General features: G+C 43.2%; 1 protein-coding gene across 6 annotated transcripts in view; it reads right to left on the bottom strand.

Moving 5' to 3' along the window:
* Nucleotides 1-6418: 6418 nt before the first annotated feature.
* The window catches only part of LOC121287926 (tumor necrosis factor receptor superfamily member 14-like), a 49254-nt gene continuing 37939 nt past the window's right edge, over nucleotides 6419-17733 (bottom strand). For all 6 annotated transcript variants that reach the window (XM_041206025.1, XM_041206020.1, XM_041206023.1 and 3 more), the window contains one exon: nucleotides 6419-7097. In XM_041206025.1, the coding sequence (XP_041061959.1) occupies nucleotides 7085-7097 (13 nt within the window). In that variant the 3' untranslated portion in view covers nucleotides 6419-7084. The remainder of the gene's footprint in view (nucleotides 7098-17733) is intronic.

Raw genomic sequence — 17733 nt, 5'->3', positions numbered from 1 at the left:
GTACTTTTTGTGATGGCCGTTTAGAAATGTTTTGTAATGTTCTTCCAGATATTTTATGAATAAAGTATATTTTTCCCAAAAAACATCTTAGTGCTTTTTCCCCTCCTCTTTCCCATCTGATCTGTTTGTGACAAAAAGTGGAAACAGCGGCAGGAAGGTTTCTGCCCAAAACATGAAATAGGTTTGAATTTGAAGGTTTAATAGATTAAAAGGGTTGAATTAGCGCCACCCGTTGGTGGGAATAATGTAGTGCAAACAGCTGTGATACCGGTAATAGCGTACAGAGGGATAAAAGCAAAATACTGCGGATGCTGGAAATCTAGAACAAAAACAAAAATACCTGGAAAAACTCAGGTCTGACAGCATCTGCGGAGAGGGATACAGTTGATGTTTCAAGTCTGTATGACCCTCCTTCAGAACTAACACATAGAAATGAGATGAAATATAAGCTGGTGGGAGGGGTTGGGACAGGAGAGCTCGATAAGGGGCCAGTGATAGATGGAGGCTAAGAAGAGATTGCCAAAGATGTCATAGACAAAGGTGTGTTTACGGTGGTGATATTATCCAAAGGATGTGCTAATGGGGACATTAAGGGAAGCAAGCTAGTGGCAGATGGCCCTAGTGCGGGTGGGGTGGGGGGAAGGGATCCAATGGGCTAAAAGGTGGAGATGAAACAATAGGTCGAATTAGATCTGCTCTGGAGATCTTCCCTCCACAGCTTCCAACCTCATAGTCTCCCAACCTCAGACAGCCCGCTTCTAACTCCTACCCAAAATCCACAAACAGGACTGATAAAAACAAACAACTGCGGATGCTGGAAATCCAAAACCAAATCAGAAATATCTGGAAAAACTCAGCAGGTCTGGCAGCATCGGCGGAGAAGAACAAAGTTGACGTTTTGAGTCCCCATGACCCTTCAACAGAACTGTTCTGTTGAAGGGTCATGAGGACTCGAAACATCAACTTTGTTCTTCTCTGCCGATGCTGCCAGACCTGCTGAGTTTTTCCAGGTATTTCTGTTTTTGTTCTACAAACAGGACTGTCCTGTCAGACCAATTGTGTCAGCCTGTTCCTGCCCCACAAAACTCATTTCTTGCTATCTTGACTCCATTCTCTCTCCCCTTGTCCAGTCTCTCCCCAACTACATCTGCGATTCTTCTCACGCCCTACATCATATCAACAAGTTCCAGCTCCCTGGCCCCTACCGCCTCCTCTTCACCATGGACGTCCAAACCCTCTGCACTTCCATCCACGTCTGAGGGCTCTCGGCTTCTTCCTCGAACAGAGGCCTGAACAATCCCCATCCACCACTATCCTCCGTCTGGCTGAACTTGTTCTCTCACTGAACAATTTCTCCTTAAACTTGTCTCACCTCCTCCAAATAAAAGGTGTTGCTATGGGTACCCGCATGGGCCCCAGTTATGCCTGTCTCTTTATGGGGTATGTGGAACATTCCTTGTTCCAGTCCTACTCAGGCCCCCTCCCATAACTCTTTCTCCAGTACATCAATGACTGCTTTGGTGCTGCTTCATGCTCTTGTCTGGATCTGGAAAAATTTATATATTTTGCTTCTAATTTCCACCCCTCCATCATTTTCACATAGTCCATCTCTGACACTTCCCTTCCCTTCCTTGACCTCTTTGTCTCAATTTCTGGTGATAGACTGTCCACCAATATTCATTACAAGCCTACCGACTCCCACAGCTACTTTGACTACAGATCCTCATACCCTGCTTCCTGTAAGGACTCCATCCCTTTCTCAGTTCCTTTGCCTCCGTTGCGTCTGTTCTGATGATGCCACTTTCCAAAACAGTTCCCCTGACATGTCTTCCTTCTTCCTTAACCGAAGTTTTCCACCCACGGTGGTTGACAGGGCCCTCAACCGTGTCTGGCCCATCTCCCGTGCATCCGCCCTCATGCCTTCTCCTCCCTCCCAGAAACATGATAGAGACCCCTTTGTCCTCACTTATCACCCCACCAGCCTCCGCATTCAAAGGATCATCGTCCGCCATTTCTGCCAAATCCAGCATGATGCTACCACCAAACACATCTTCCCTTCACCCCACCGTCGGCATTCCATAGGGATCATTCCCTCCGGGATACCCTGGTCCTCCATCACCCCCTACTCCTCAACCCTCTCCAATGGCACCATCCCATACAACCGCAGAAGGTTGCACCTGGTCCTTTACTTCCCCCCTCCTCACGGTCCAAGGGCCCAAACACTCCTTTCAAGTAAAGCAGCATTTCACTTGCACTTTCCTCAATTTAGTCTACTGCATTCGTTGCTCCCAATGCAGTCTCCTCTACACTGGAGAGACCAAACGTAGACTAGGTGACTGCTTTGTGGAACACCTTTGGTCTGTCAGCAAGCATGACCCAGACCTCCCTGTCGCTTGCCATTTCAACACTCCACCCTGCTCTCATGCCCACATGTCTGTCCTTGGCCTGCTGCATTGTTTCAGTGAAGCTCAACGCAAACTGGAGAAACAGCACCTCATCTTCCGACTAGGTACTTTACAGACTTCCAGACTGAATATTGAGTTCAACAATTTCAGATCATGAACCCTCTCCTCCATCACCACCCCCTTTCCAATCCCCCCTTTTCCAATAATTTGTAATTTTTTAAACTTTTTTTTTCTTTTCCCTATTTTTAAATTTATTTCAATCTATTGTTTCATCTCCACCTTTTAGCCCATTTCGATTCCTTCCCCCCACCCCACCCCACCCACACTAGGGCCATCTGCCACTAGCTGGCTTCCCTTAATGTCCCCATTAGCATATCCTTTAGATAATATCACCACCATCAACACCCCTTCATCCTTTTGTCTATGACATCTTTGGCAGTCTCTTCTTGGCCTCCACCTATCACTGGCCCCCTATCGAGCTCTCCTGTCCCACCCACTTCTACCAGCTTATATTTCATCTCATTTCCATTTGTCTTAGTTCTGATGAAGGTTCATACGGACTTGAAACATCAACTGTATCCCTCTCCGCAGATGCTGTCAGACCTGTTGAGTTTTTCCAGGTATTTTTATTATCGTATAGAGGGCGCTGTTGCCAGCGATGGCTTTTGATCATTAGTAGGTCTGCACCGCCCTCAGCTGGTACCTGTTGATATTACAGTTAGAATAAAAGTCTACAGCACTGCAATACCACAGTATTCCTATAGATGGTGATGTTAGAAGGAGTTACGCTTCAGGTGTGCAGCGCCATCATATTAATTACAATGATTAAATTCACACCGCTATCGTTATATTTCAATATGCTGAGAATATGGTTTGAAGGGGCTGGGACATGCCCCAAAAACCAGGAGGACCACATAGCCAAAGTAAAGCACAAGACTGGGTGTGTGGAAGCAATCCTCCCTCTTGCACCTGGTCATCAGACATGAGGCGCTCTCACTGTTGCTGCACATGGCACAGGTCTGGCCCATAACCTGCTCTTGAGTTGTGGTGGCCACTCTAACCATCTTCCACTTTATCTTCAGATTGAAAATGGACAGTGTCTGGAGGAACACCTGATACAAATCTCGATAAAATATTGGGTGCGGCAGGAGGAAAGCATACCCAACATCACCCTCATCCTGATGACCACCTTTGTGTGTGGCTGCATCAAGTAGCACATAGACCATCAGTGAACAAACACCGAGTGTCACTACATGCTGAGTTTCTATCTGAACTCAATGTTGCAAAGGATGGGTCTGGCCACATTGCTGTGAAACACACCATTCAGTTGTAGCACCTGTTCCTTGTGGAAAAGTTTATGTAGAAAAACACCTTAACCACAAGTCCATCAGGCAGTGGTCCACACATAACGTTCTCGAGGTTCTTGAGGACTGAGTTTACAACTGTTATGTAATGTACATTTGACAAATTTTATGAAAAAATTGAGAAAAAATATTAAAGTGCTATGAACAGATACAGAAAATAATCCCAAAGGTCTTTATATCTATAGGAATAGAATACAAGGAGTAGAAGTTACGCTTCAGTTATACGAAGCCCTAGTTAGACCACAAATTGAATATTGTGCTCAGTTCTGAAGCAGTCCATGTCCAAATTCAGCAAGAGCTGGACAATATTCAGGCTTGGGCTGACGAGTGGCAAGTAACATTCATGCCATGCAAGTGCCAGACAATGACCATCTCCAACAAGAGACCATCCAGGACAAAGCAGCCCATTTGATTGGCACCCCTTCCACAAGCATTCACTCCCTCCACCACCAACGAACAGTAGCAGCAGTGTGTACCATCTGCAAGATGCACTGCAGGAACTCATCAAGGCTCCCTAGACAGCACCTTCCAAACCCACAACCGCTACCATTTAGAAGGACAAGGGCAGCAGATAGATGGGAACCACTTGGAGGTTCCCCTGTAAACCACTCGCCATCCTGACTTGGAAAAATATTACCATTCCTTCACTGTCGATGGGTCATAATCCTGGAATTCCCTCCCTAACAACACAGTGATGTTCCTAAAATATCTGAAAGAACGTGACAATACATTTCAAATTGGCCATCACAAAAAAGTGCAGTCATACTCAACTTTTACACATTGATCACGAGGAGCTTCAATACAATCAATGAACATTACAGTCATTTCAATATGGTCATTACAGTCAGGCTGTGCAATGGGTGTTGGAGTTATCGACATACATCATGTTGCACTCTGAGGTGCTTCAATACAATAATGATACATTTAGTATTCACTGCATACATTCAGTGTGAGTCATACAACCCTGTATTTGGTCTGTATAGTTCCCAGCCCCTTGGTGCACTGTGGCAGAAAGGTCTGAGACAATGACCTTTCCCCATTGTGCCTTTGCAGCGGCTGTCCCAAGCTTTAGTGTGTCCCTCAGCACGTAGTCCTGGACCTTGGAACGTGCCAGACTGCAACACTCGGTCAGGGACAACTCTTTGCACTGGAAGACCAACTAGTTTCAGGCAGACCAAAGAGCATCTTTCACCAAGTTGATGATCCTCCAGCTGCAGTTGATGTTTGTCTCGGTGTGTGTCCCTGGGAACAGCCTGTAGAGCACAGAGTCCTGTGTCACAGAACTGCTTGGGATGAACCCCAACAGAAACCACTGCATCTCTCTCCAGACCTTCTTTGCAAAGGCACAATCCACAAGGAGGTGAACAACGGTCTCTTCTCCACCACAGCCACCTCGAGGGCAACGTGCAGAGGGATTGAGACTCCTGGCGTGGAGGAAGGATCTGGTGGGGAGGGCCTTTCTTAGCACCAGCTAAATTACATCTTGGTGCTTGTTGGAAAGTTCTGGTGATGAGGCACTCTGCCAAATGACTTTGACAGTCTGCTCAGGGAACCACACGACAGGATCCACCCTCTCCTTTTCCTGTAGGGCCTCTAGGACAATAAGTATGGACCACTGCCTGATGGACTTGTGGTCAAAGGTGTTTCTCTGCATAAAATTTTTCACAAGGGACAGGTGGTACGGCACGGTCCAACTACTTGAAACGTTCCGCGGCAGCATGGCCAGACCCATCCTTCACAACACCGGGGACAGATAGAACCTCAGCACGTAGCAACACTTGGTGTTTGCATACTGAGGGTCTACGCACAGCTTGTTGCAGCTGCACACAAAGGTGGCCATCAGGATGAGGTGATGTTGGGCATGTTTTTCCCTTTATGTAGAGGCTCGTACATCGTGTCCCTGTGAACACAATCCCTTTTTGACCTCCAGATAAAGCGGAAGATGGCTTGGGTGATCACCACAGTGCAGAAGTGAGGAATGGGCCAGACCTGTACCACATACAGCAACACCGAGAGTGCCTCACACCTGATGACTAGGTTCTTACCCGCATTGGAGAGGGAGTGTCGCTCCCACATGCCCAGTTTTCTTTTCATCGCAGCCACTCACTCCTTCCAGTTTCTAACACATGCCCTGGTCCCTCCGAACCATATCCCCAGCACCTTCAGGCTGTCTGACCTGATGGTGAAGGGGATAAAGTATTGGCCAGCCCAGTTCCCTAAGATGGTTGTCTCGCATATTTAATCATTGTCTCTGCAGTGCCAGGTTAAGTATGCTTCCATTTTGCACAGAATGCCAGCTGACATCATTCATTTACCCCTTAGGTGCTGAAGGGCACTGACTGAAAATTGACAATTTCCCATCAGTCAGCATGTGCAGCTACTGTGATTGATGATTTGTGCCTAAAGTTTACAATACAATGATAGACTGAAAAGATTCCCCAGTCGTGTAAAGCTGCTGTGGCCATTTGCATATCGCACTTGAACGCAAATGAACAGGCTGATGGACACACACCAATGAGGTCAGCGGTAGGAGAAACCACGCATGAGCTGATGGACAGTGTGAGCCGAGTGTGTATGTACAACTGTTCCTGGTGCCTGTTGTGGTTGGAGTTGCAGTAGGACAAAAATGATTAAAGCAATGCTTTCAGATAATTCTCAAAATATTTAACACATATTTACATACTGTACATATATATTTACACATTAGGTGGCACTGCCAGGTGGTGAAAGCCACACACTCTTTCCCAATCTCATCACACACACCAACACACTCTTTCCCAACCTATTTCCCTACCATACTCACTCAGCAACTCCTCTTCCTAAACCCCACATGCCCTCCCTCCCAGGGCTGGAGCACAAAGCTGAGCAGAGGGCTGGATCTTGGTTGGGGCCTCGGATTGGGTGAGAGTATCCAGCTGTCCTCTGTCAGATAATCTGTTTTTGTGATGTTGGTTGAGGGACACTGTGGAGAACCATCCTGCTCTTCAAAATAAGTGCCATTGGATTCTTTAAGTGCATCTTAGTGCGCCGACAGGGCCTCTGTTTAATGTCTTATCCAAATCGACAGGCAGCACCTCCAACAGTATTGTACTTCCTCAGTAGAGCACTGGAGTTTCAGCCTAGATTTTTGTGCCAAGTTGCTAGAGAGAGACCTTGGCCTACAACCAGTGCTCCAGCTCTTACAAATTGTATGTGTCCGCAAATTCACAAGGAAAATTTCACCTCAAGTCATGATCTTGCACAGGGGTTGTGACTGAGCAGTGAGAGGGTTTCTGACCAGTGTGCCGAGTGGTCAAGGATACCAGCGTTCCTGGATCATGAGGATCTCCTAAAAATGAAAAATACAGAAATGTCACTTTAGAGTTACTGTTTATCTTTATCAAATGATGATACAGATGAAATGAAGAGTCTAAAGACCAATATGTACAGAAAAGGAAAATAATTAGCTGTGAAACTGAACCAATTTGCATGAAGCAATGGAAAGGTCCTTTAATACAATGGAGCTAATGGTCATCTGACAAATCTATGCATGCACTTGAAATTACAATAGTACAACAGTGTGAGAGATGACCTTAGTTCTAAAGACCAAGATGTAGAATCAGTATGGATAGAGATTAGAAATACTAAAGGTAAGAAGTCACCTGTGGGAGTAGTTTATAAGTGGTATCTTACCAGTAACTACACTGTCAGACAGGGTATACAGTACAAAATAATGGGGACTGATGAGAAAGGTACAGCGATAATTATGAATGATTTCAATCTGCATGTAGGTTGGACGAATCAGAGTGGCAAAGAGAGTCTGGAAGATGAGTTCATAGAGGCACGTTCTAAAGCCAAGCAGAGAACAGGCTATTCTAAATCTGGTAATTGTTATGACTGGATGAGGAGGAGTGAGCTGGCTCCCCTTTCATTCAGCCCTGCAGGCTGGCTACCACAAAGGTTTTAAAAAATTATTTTTCCTGTAGATACCTTTTCTAGTCTAAATGTATTTACTTTTTAACAAAGAGTCAATCAAACCAGGTTTACCTGAGTCAGAGAAAGAGTAAGTTTATTAGTTACTAAACCGAAGAAAAAAATAATAAAAGACATGACGACACATACAGAGAGAGAGAGAGAGAGAGATGCTTCCTGCTCTTTTTCAGCAGCATTCTTAGATGACTGTCATGTTTCTTCCTGTTTGTCCCTCTCTCTGCTTTTGGCAGAGCCAGTTTTTAAACTAATTTCTGTATATTCCAAGAAGGGATTCCAATTAACATCTACTGTTGACGTGATCCCAGTTTTTCTCTTTCATCTCAGAAACGTTTTGACACATTTTGAGATATAAATCAACAGGAGATGGAGTTATTTCATCCTCCAAAGGGGATTTTAAGTATCTGGTTGGGTGTAACTGGCTGAGCAGCAAATCCCATTATCTTCACAGCATTACAGGGAATTAAAAGTCCAGCACTTTGCACTTTTAATGCCTTCCTATCAAGATTCCCTGTTTCAACTGGGCCTTGACACATCTCCACCTGCAGGTATGACATTCCATGCAACAACTGAGAGTAGGTGTGTAGTGCAAATCATATAGGAACTTTCCAACAAAGTGGTCACTTACAATTTTTTTATTCATTCGTGGGATGTGGGCTTTGCTGGCTGAGCCAGTATTTATTGCCCATCCTTAATTGCCCTTGAGAAGGCAGTGGTGAGCTGCCTCCTTGGACTGCTGCAGTCCACGTGGTGCAGGTACACCCACAATGCTGTTAAGAAGGGAGTTTCAGGATTTTGACCCAGCGACAGTGAAGGAACGGCGATATATTTCCAAGTCAGGATGGTGAGTGACTTAGGGGGGAGCTTCCAGGTGGCGGTGTGACCACCTATCTGCTGCCCTTGTCCTTCTAGATGGCAGTGGCCGTGGGTTTGGAAGGTGCTGTCTAAGGAGCTTTGGTAAATTTCTGGGTATCAGATGACTGCTGGTATCCATCTTTGGTTAGTGTCTTTACTTGCATTTTAAAAAACAGGACTTCTTTAAACAGTTCAATATGCCCGTGGTTAGCTGGTGAAGTTGTTGGTAGATCTCATTCAATAATCATGTCTGTCATCATGACATAATGTGTAATGACACAGAATTGATTCATGACCTCATAATAAAGGAGCTCCAGGCTGTCTGTGATCATAACCAGATTGTTATACTTTCCAGTGAGAAAGAAAGACTCCTGGAGAAGATTCATCATTCGTGCCTAACTAAGAAAGTTAAAAGATAGTATCAGGTTGAAAGAAAAAGTGTACAATTCCGTGAAGATTAGTGGTAGGTCTGAAAATTGAACAAGATACTTAAAAAGAGCAAATAATAACAAAAAAAAAAAGAAATCAGAAATTAGAATGAAAGAAAGCTGATAAAAATATAAAAAACAGAAAGTAAGACATTTCTATGGATATTTAAAAAAGAAAAGATTAACTAAAGTGAATGTTGGTCCTCTAGAGAGAGTGTCTGGGAAATTAATACAGGGAAATAAGGGATGCATTTTGGTAGGAAGAACATGGAGAGACAACATAAAATAAGGGGTACAATTCTTAAGGGGGTGCAGGGGCAGAGGGACTTGGGTGTATATGTGCATTGGTCATTGACGTTGGCAGGACAGGTGGCGAGAGCAGTTAATAGAGCATACAGTATTCTCAGCTTTATTAATAGGGGCATAGAGTACAAGAGCAAGGAGATTATGCTGCGTTTATATAAGATACTAGTTAGACTTCAGCTAGAGTATTGTGTACAGTTCTGGGCACCACATTATAGGAAGGATGCGAATACATTGGATAGAGTGCAGCAGAGGTTTACAAGAATGGTTCCAGAGATGAATTACTTCAGTTATGAAGATAGGTTGAAGAAGTTGGGACTGTTCTCCTTGGAGAGGAGGGGGGCGAAGAGAAGATTTAATAGAGGTGTTCAAAATCATGAGGGGGCTGAATAGAATATATAGGGAGAAACTGTTCCCACTTGTACAAGGATCGAGAACAAGGGGGCAGAGATTTAAAGTGATTTGCGAAAGAAGCGAATGTGATGTGAGAAAAAACTTTTTCACACAGCGAGTGGTTCAAGTCTGGAATGCACTGCCTGGACTTGTGGTGGAGACAGGTTCATTCGAGGCATTCACGAGGGTATTGGATGATTATTTGAATAGAAACAATGAGCAAGGGTATGGGGAAAAGGCAGGAGAATGGCACAAAGTCATGAAGCTCATTCGAAGAGCCAGTGCAGACACAATGGGCTGAATGGCCTCCTTGTGCGCTGTAATATTCTGTGATTCTGTGAAATAAGGAAATAGTAGATGCACTGAATAGATATTTTGTGATTGCCTTCATTGTAGAAGACACAAATAACATCCTAGATATAACTATAAATCAAGAAGTGGAAGGGAGGAACTTAAAATTATTACAATTATCAGGGAAAGGGTAATTAGAAAATTATTGGAACTAAAAATTCACAAGTCCCCAGATCCTGATGGACTTCATCCTAATGTGTTAAAAGAAGTGGCTGTTGAGATAGTAGATGCACCAGTTTTAATTTTCCAAAATTGCCTAGATTCTGGAAAGGTCCCATTAGTTTGTAACATAGAGTTTGTAACATCGAGTTTTTAACACAGAGTTTGTAACTCCTCTATTCAAGGAAGAGACAGAAAGCAGGAAACAACAGGCCAATTAGCCTAACATCTGCCACAGGGAAAATACTAGAAGCTATTATTGCCGATGCTGCCAGACCTGCTGAGTTTTTCCAGGTAATTCTGTTTTTGTTTTGTATTTCCAGCATCCGCAGTTTTTTGTTTTTATTATTGAGGAGGTTTCTGCAGGGTACCTTGAGAATCATAACGCAATCTGGCAGAATCAACATGATTTTGAGAAAGGGAAATCGTGTCTGACTAGTTTATTAGAGTTATTTGAGGAAGTAACAAACATTGTGAATAAAGGGGAACCTGTAGATGTGGTGTATTTATTTAAATTTGGATTTCCAAATGGCATTTGATAAGGTGCCACATCAAAGGTTACTACACAAAATAGGAGCTCATGGTGTAGGGGGTAACATATTAGTATGGATAAAGGATTGGTTAGCTAACAGGAAACAGAGAGAAGGGGTAAATGGGTCATTTTCAGGTTGGCAAGATGTAGTCAGTGGAGTGCCACAGGGATCAGTACGAGGGCTTCAACTATTTACAATCTTTATTTATGACTTGGATGAAAGGACCAAAATGTGTGTTTGTTAAATTTACTGACAACAAAGCTAGGTTGGAAAATAAGTTATGAAGAGAACATAAGGAGACTGCAAAGAGATATAGATAAGCTAAATGAATGGGCAAAAATTTGGTAGATAAAGTATAATGTGGGGTAATATGAACTTTGGCAGGAAGAACAGAAAAGGAACATTTTATTTAAATGCTAATTAATAGCATTTATTTCACATTTAAATAATGCTAAATTATTTTAGCATTATTTATATTGGTGGCAGAATGGTAATGTCACTGGTCTAGTAATCCAGATGCACAGCTAATGCTTTGGGAACACATGTTTAAATCCCATCACAGCAGCCAGTGGAATTTAAATTCAATAACATCTGGAATTGAAAGCTCGTTTCAGTAATGGTGATCATGGAGCTATAATCAATTGATATAAAAACCCATTTGGTTCACTAATGTTCTTTAGGGAAGGAAATTTGCCGTCCTTACCTGGTTTGGTCTACATGTGACTCCAAACCCACAGCAATGTGCTTGACTCTAAAATGGTCCAGCAAGTCACTCAGTTCAAAGGCAATTCGGTATGGGCAATAAATGCTGGCCTTGCCAGTGACACCCACATCCAATGAAAGAATTTTTAAAAACTCTGCAGTATAGAGGGATCTGGGTGTACTGGTATATGAATCACAAAAGGTCAGTAAGCAGTTGCTGCAAATGATTAGGAAGAAAAATGGAATGTTGTTAATTATTGCAAAGGGAATGGAATATAAAAGTAGGGAAGCTTTGCTACAGCTCTACAGAGTGTTGGTGAGACCATATCAGGAATACTCTGTATAGTTTTAGTCTCCTCATTTAAAAAATGATATAAATGCATTAGAAACAGTGCATAGATAGTTCACTTGACTGATTCCTGGGATGAAGAGCTAGTATTACGAGGAAAGCTTGGGCAGACTGGGTCTGTATCTACAGGCGTTTAGGATGAGAGGTGATCTTATTGAAATATAGAAGGTCCTGAGGGAACTTGACAGGATGGATGCTGAAAGGATGTTTTCCCATGTGGGAGGGACTGGAACTAGGGGACACAGTTTAAAAATAAGGGGTCTCCCATTTAAGATGGAGATGAGGAGAAATTATTTCTCTCAGAGGGTCATTAGTCTGTGGAATTCTCTTCCCCGAGAGCAGTGGAGGCTAGGTCATTGAATATTTTTAAGGCTGAGTTGGATGGAGTCAAAGGGTAGAAGGTCAGACAGGAAATTAGAGGCCACAATCAGATGAGCCATGATCTTATCAAATGGTGGAGCAGGCTCGAGGGGCTGAATGGCCTATTCCAGTTCATTCATATGTTTGTATGTAATTACGATTGCTGGAACTAAAATATTATTTGAAAGGTTTTTAGACTTTTAACTTGAAAGTTGTTCTTCAAGCTGTGTAACTATGACTTTAAGAGAACAGTGCACCGTGATACTAACATACCATGCTGCTTTGTAAGAAGTAAGGGATTCTGCTTCATGATTTCCAGCGTCACACACCCCCAACTGAAGCAGGATGATAAGCAGAGGTGCAGGATTTCCCCAAACAGAAAGGAAACTGAAGGCACAATGAAACCTGTATCTCCATGTTTCCATGCAGAAGCCTCGGAATAGGACAGTGAAAGTGGCATCATAGTGAATTGGAAGACGAGGATAACACAGACAAAAAAAATGAAACAGAGAAAAATCACTCATATTAAAATGTGAAGATATCTCAGCAAAAAAAATAAGAACCATATAAATAAGCAGAACAAGGAGCTGAAGAGGTGAAAATTCACTGTCAACTCAGCTGATTTTAAAGATTCTAAAGAAAAAAATACCAGCCAACAAAGAATACTCCATCTCAGTGCCTATTTCTCTTTGTGGCACTTCTCTACGCTCAAATTAGATTTCACATTTCCCTAGTTATGATAGTGATTATAGTTCAAAAGAATTTTAATGGCAGGGAAGGTCCTGAGGTTATGAAAGGCGATACATAAATGCAATTTTTTTTCTTTTATTATGAATGCCCAATTTTGACATTAAATTATATTTATTTTTACTTATTGACTAAAGATAGTTTTCCTCCCTTTCTGTGTCAGTTACTGGCTGCCACATAAGTTAGCTCAATTGAGGAAAGCCAGCACAGACTTGTTAAAGGTAAACTGTATTTAACTAGTTTGATTGTGTTTTCTTATGTGGTAACGAAGAGGGTTGATGAAGGTAATGTGATTGATGTGGTGCACATGGACTTCCAAAAGGCATTTGATCAAGTGCCACATGGTAGAGTTGGAACAACGTTGAAGCCCATGGAATAAAACGGAGAGTGACAACATTATCAGGACATTAGTGGTGAACTTTGGACAGGAGGAAGGTACACTCGGCCACTTTCCAAGATGAAGATGAGAAACAAACAAATCACCCTTAGGGGAGTGCGAAGTGAGAGACATTTCCTATAATCCAGATAACCGTCGAAACTTGTGACTGTCTAAAGAGACATTAAAAATGCAAAGTCCTGGATATTGAAACAATAGCTGTCACAGACAGACACACCCAAATCCTCTTGGAAATACATAATGGGTGACGTATTTCAGGGCAAGGCTGCCCAGCCACTAGCACGAGATTACAAGTGACACAGGCGATGTCAAGAAATTCTTCAGCAGAGGAAACAGGCTGAAGGCTGCTCTCTCTCTCGCTTTCTCTTCTGGAATAAGGGTGTCGCCCAGTACCAGAAACCTACCAGCAAAGCAAATTGAGATTGCTTAATACACGCAACATCTTCTACATCTGACTGCATCCAAGAAGCCAGATAATGTAAATCAGCTGCAACGTTTAAAATTTATGCCTCAAGGAGAATCAAAGGAAACAACCTTTACGTTTGTGTGTGTGTGTGTGTGTGTCCTATTGACTGCATGAGGGCCGAATGCGTTTTTATTATTTTTCTCCAGTTTAGTGGGAAATAAATCTGCTCTTTGAATGACCCAAGAAAACCTTGTTTGATTGGCTCCTTGTTCCTCACTGCTTAATGGTTAAATACATTCTGATTTGGAAAAAGCATATCCTTGTGAAACCTTTGTTGTGACCAATCAAGAAGGGTGAATCAAGAGGAGGTAGCCAGTTCACCCTTTCTCACATGGTCAGAACAATATTAATGACCTACAGGGAAGGGTAAAACTCCAAGAAGTATGACTAATGAGAAACAAAGCAGCCGGTTAGCATGTATGGGGGTGGATTCAACTTCACGGAAAATGATGAAAAAACTGAAAAGAAAGGAGAGCCCACGAGAGGCTATTAAATTCTCCAGAAAACAAAATAGGACAGAGTGTTTGGAAAGGGCTAGGAATCAAAATTCAAGCACATCAGATAAAGGGACGACAATGAGAAAGGGGACGGGAAATACAGGACTGAAGATGTTGTATCTGAATGCACACAGTATATGAAATAAAGTAAATGAGCTTGTGGTGCAGATTGAAATTGGCAGGTACGATGTGGTGGGCATCACATGGCTGCAAGGGGATCAGGACTGGGAGCTAAATATCCAAGGATATACATCCTATCGAAAAGATAGGCAGGTTGGCAGAGTGTTTGGGGTTGCTTTGTCAGTAAGAAATTAAATTAAATTGAGAGCAAGAAATGACGGAGGGTCAGATGATGTAGAGTCTGTGTGGGTAGAGTTGAGGAACTGCAAAGGTAAAAAAGCCATAATGGGAGTTATGTACAGGCCTCCGAACAGTAGTCAGGATGTGGGGCACAAGATACACCAGGAGATAGAAAAGGCGTGTAAGAAAGGCAAGGTTACAGTGATCACGGGGGATTTCAATATGCAGATAGATTGGGAAAAACAGGTTGGTAGTGGATCCCAAGGAAAAGAATTTGTGGAATGTCTACGAGATGGCTTTTTGGAGCAGCTTGTGGTGGAGCCCACTAGGGAACAGGCAATTCTAGATTTAGTGATGTGTAATGAGGCAGATTTGTAAAGGGAGCTTAAGGTGAAGGAAGCCTTTGGAGGAAGTGACCATAATATGATAGAATTTACCCTGCAATTTGAGAGGAAAAAGCTGGAATCAGGTGTAACAGTATTACAGTTGAATAAAGGCAAGTACAGAGGCATGAGGGAGGAGCTGGCCAGAATTGACTGGGAGATGAGCCTAGCAGGAAAGACAGTGGAACAGCAATGGCAGGAGTTTCTGGGAGTAATTTGGGAGACACAACAAAAATTCATCCCTAGGAAGAAGAAGCATAAAGAGGACGAGGCAACCATGGCTGACAAGGGAAGTCGGGGACAGCATAAAAGCTAAAGAGAAAGCATACAATGCGGCAAAGAGCAGTGGGAAACCAGGGGATTGGGAAGCCTACAAAGACCAACAGAGGACAACTAAAAAAGAAATAAGGAGGGAGAAGATTAACTATGAGGGTAAACTAGCCAGTAATATAAAAGAAGATTGCAAGAGCTTTTTTAGATATATAAAAGGTAAGAGAGAGCAAAAGTGGACATTGGGCCGCTGGAAAATGACGCAGGAGTAGTAGTAGTGGGGAACAAAGAAATGGCGGAGGAACTGAATAGGTACTTTGCATCAGTCTTCACGGTGGAAGACACAAGTAACATTCCCAAAGTTCAAGAGAGTCGGGGGGTCAGAGGTGAGTATGGTGGCCATTACCAAGGAGAAGGTGCTAGGAAAACTGAAAGGTCTGTAGGTGGATAAATCACCTGGACCAGATGGATTACACCCCAGAGTTCTGAAGGAGATATCTGAAGAGATAGTGGAGGCATTAGTGGTGATCTTTCAGGAATCATTCGAGTTAGGGAGGGTTCCAGAGGACTGGAAAATCGCCAATGTAATCCCCCTGTTTAAGAATGAGTGAGGCAAAAGATGGGAAATTACAGGCCGATTAGCCTGACTTTGGTCATTGGTAAGATTTTAGAGTCCATTATTAAGGATGAGATTTCAGAATACTTGGAAGTGCTTGGTAAAATAGGGCAGAATCAGCATGGTTTCATCTAGGGGAAGTCATGCCTGACAAATCTGTTAGAATTCTTTGAGGAGGTAACGAGTAGGTTAGACAAGGAGAGCCAAGAAATGTTATCTACTTGGACTTGCAGAAGGCCTTTGACAAGGTGCCACACAGGAGGTTGCTCAGTAAGATAAGAGTCCATGGTTTAGAGGTAAGGTACTAGCATGGATAGAAGATTGGCTGTCTGGCAGGAGGCAGAGAGTGGGGATAAGGGGGTCCTTCTCAGGATGGTGGCCAGTGACTAGTGGAATTCCGCAGGGGTCAGTGTTGGGACCGCAACTTTTCACTTTATACATTAATGATCTAGATGAAGGAACTGAAGCCACCCTGGCTAAGTTTGCAGATGATACAAAGATAGGTGGAGGGATAGGTAGTATTGAGAAGGCGGGGAGGCTGCAGAAGGATTTGGACAGGTTAGGAGAATGGGCAAAGAAGTGGCAGATGGAATACAACGTGGGGAAGTGTGAGGTCATGCACTTTGGTAGGAAGAATAGAGGCATAGACTATTTTCTAAATGGGGAGAGAATTCAGAAATCTGAAGTGCAAAGGGACTTGGGAGTCCTAGTCCAGGATTCTCTTAAGGTTAACTTGCAGGTTGAGTCGGTAGTTAGGAAGGCAAATGCAATGTTGGCATTTATTTTGAAAGGACTAGAATATAAAAGCAGGGATGTGCTGCTGAGGCTTTATAAGGCTCTGGTCAGACCACATTTAGAATATTGTGAGCAATTTTGGGCCTGTAATTGCAGGAAGGATGTTCTGGCCCTGGAGAGGGTCCAGAGGAAGTTCACGAGAACGATCCCAGGAACGAAAGGCTTAACATATGAGGAACGTTTTAGGACTCTGGGTCTATACACGATGGAGTTTAGAAGAATGAGGGGGGGATCTGATTGAAACTTACAGAATACTGAAAGGCCTGGATAGAGTGGACGTGGGGAAGATGTTTCCATTAGTAGGAGAGACTAGGACCTGAGGGCACAGTCTCAGAGTAAAGGGAAGACCTTTTAGAACAGAGATGAGGAGAAACTTCTTTAGCCAGAGAGTGGTGAATCTATGGAATTCATTGCCACAGAAGGCTGTGGAGGCCAGGTCATTGAGTGTATTTAAGGCCAAGATAGATAAGTTCTTGATTGGTAAGGGGATCAAAGGTTACGGTGAGAAGGCGGGAGAATGGGGTTGAGAAACTTATCAGCCATGATTGAATGGTGGAGCAGACTCAATGGGCCGAATGGCCTAATTTCTGCTCCTATGTCTTATGGTCTTACACTTGAGTATAGAGGGCACAAGTTCAAATTTTGCAGATCATACAAAACTTGGAAATATTGTGAACTCTGAGGTGGATAGTTTTCACGAGGATATAGACAGGTTGGTGGAATGTGTGGACATCTGGCAGATGAAATTTAATGCACAGAAGTGTGAAGGGGTAACTGTTATGGTGGCTGTGATAAACAGTGAAGAAGGTGCACGGATTGTCCGTGCCTTATTCGTTAAGCAAGTCTTTTTGAAATGATGCATATTTGAATCTGCTTACACCTACTACCTGCAAGACTTCCCCAGCACTGGATACTTTATTTGACTTTCAAGAATGCTGAGCATGTGTAAAATTTCTCAAAGTGTTCGAGGAGAGAAGAAACCTGACCCTGCTGTCTATCCTTACAGTGGGATTGCTCTTCACGTTGCCATTGGAACAGAACAGTGTTGTGACCATCCAACTTTACAATCCCATGTTCCTATTGTGGATGTG

The sequence above is a fragment of the Carcharodon carcharias genome, chromosome 15, assembly GCF_017639515.1.
Source record: "Carcharodon carcharias isolate sCarCar2 chromosome 15, sCarCar2.pri, whole genome shotgun sequence".
Taxonomy (NCBI): domain Eukaryota; kingdom Metazoa; phylum Chordata; class Chondrichthyes; order Lamniformes; family Lamnidae; genus Carcharodon; species Carcharodon carcharias.
The sequence above is the reverse complement of the archived record's forward strand: the minus strand, read 5'-3'. Positions and strand labels throughout refer to the sequence as shown.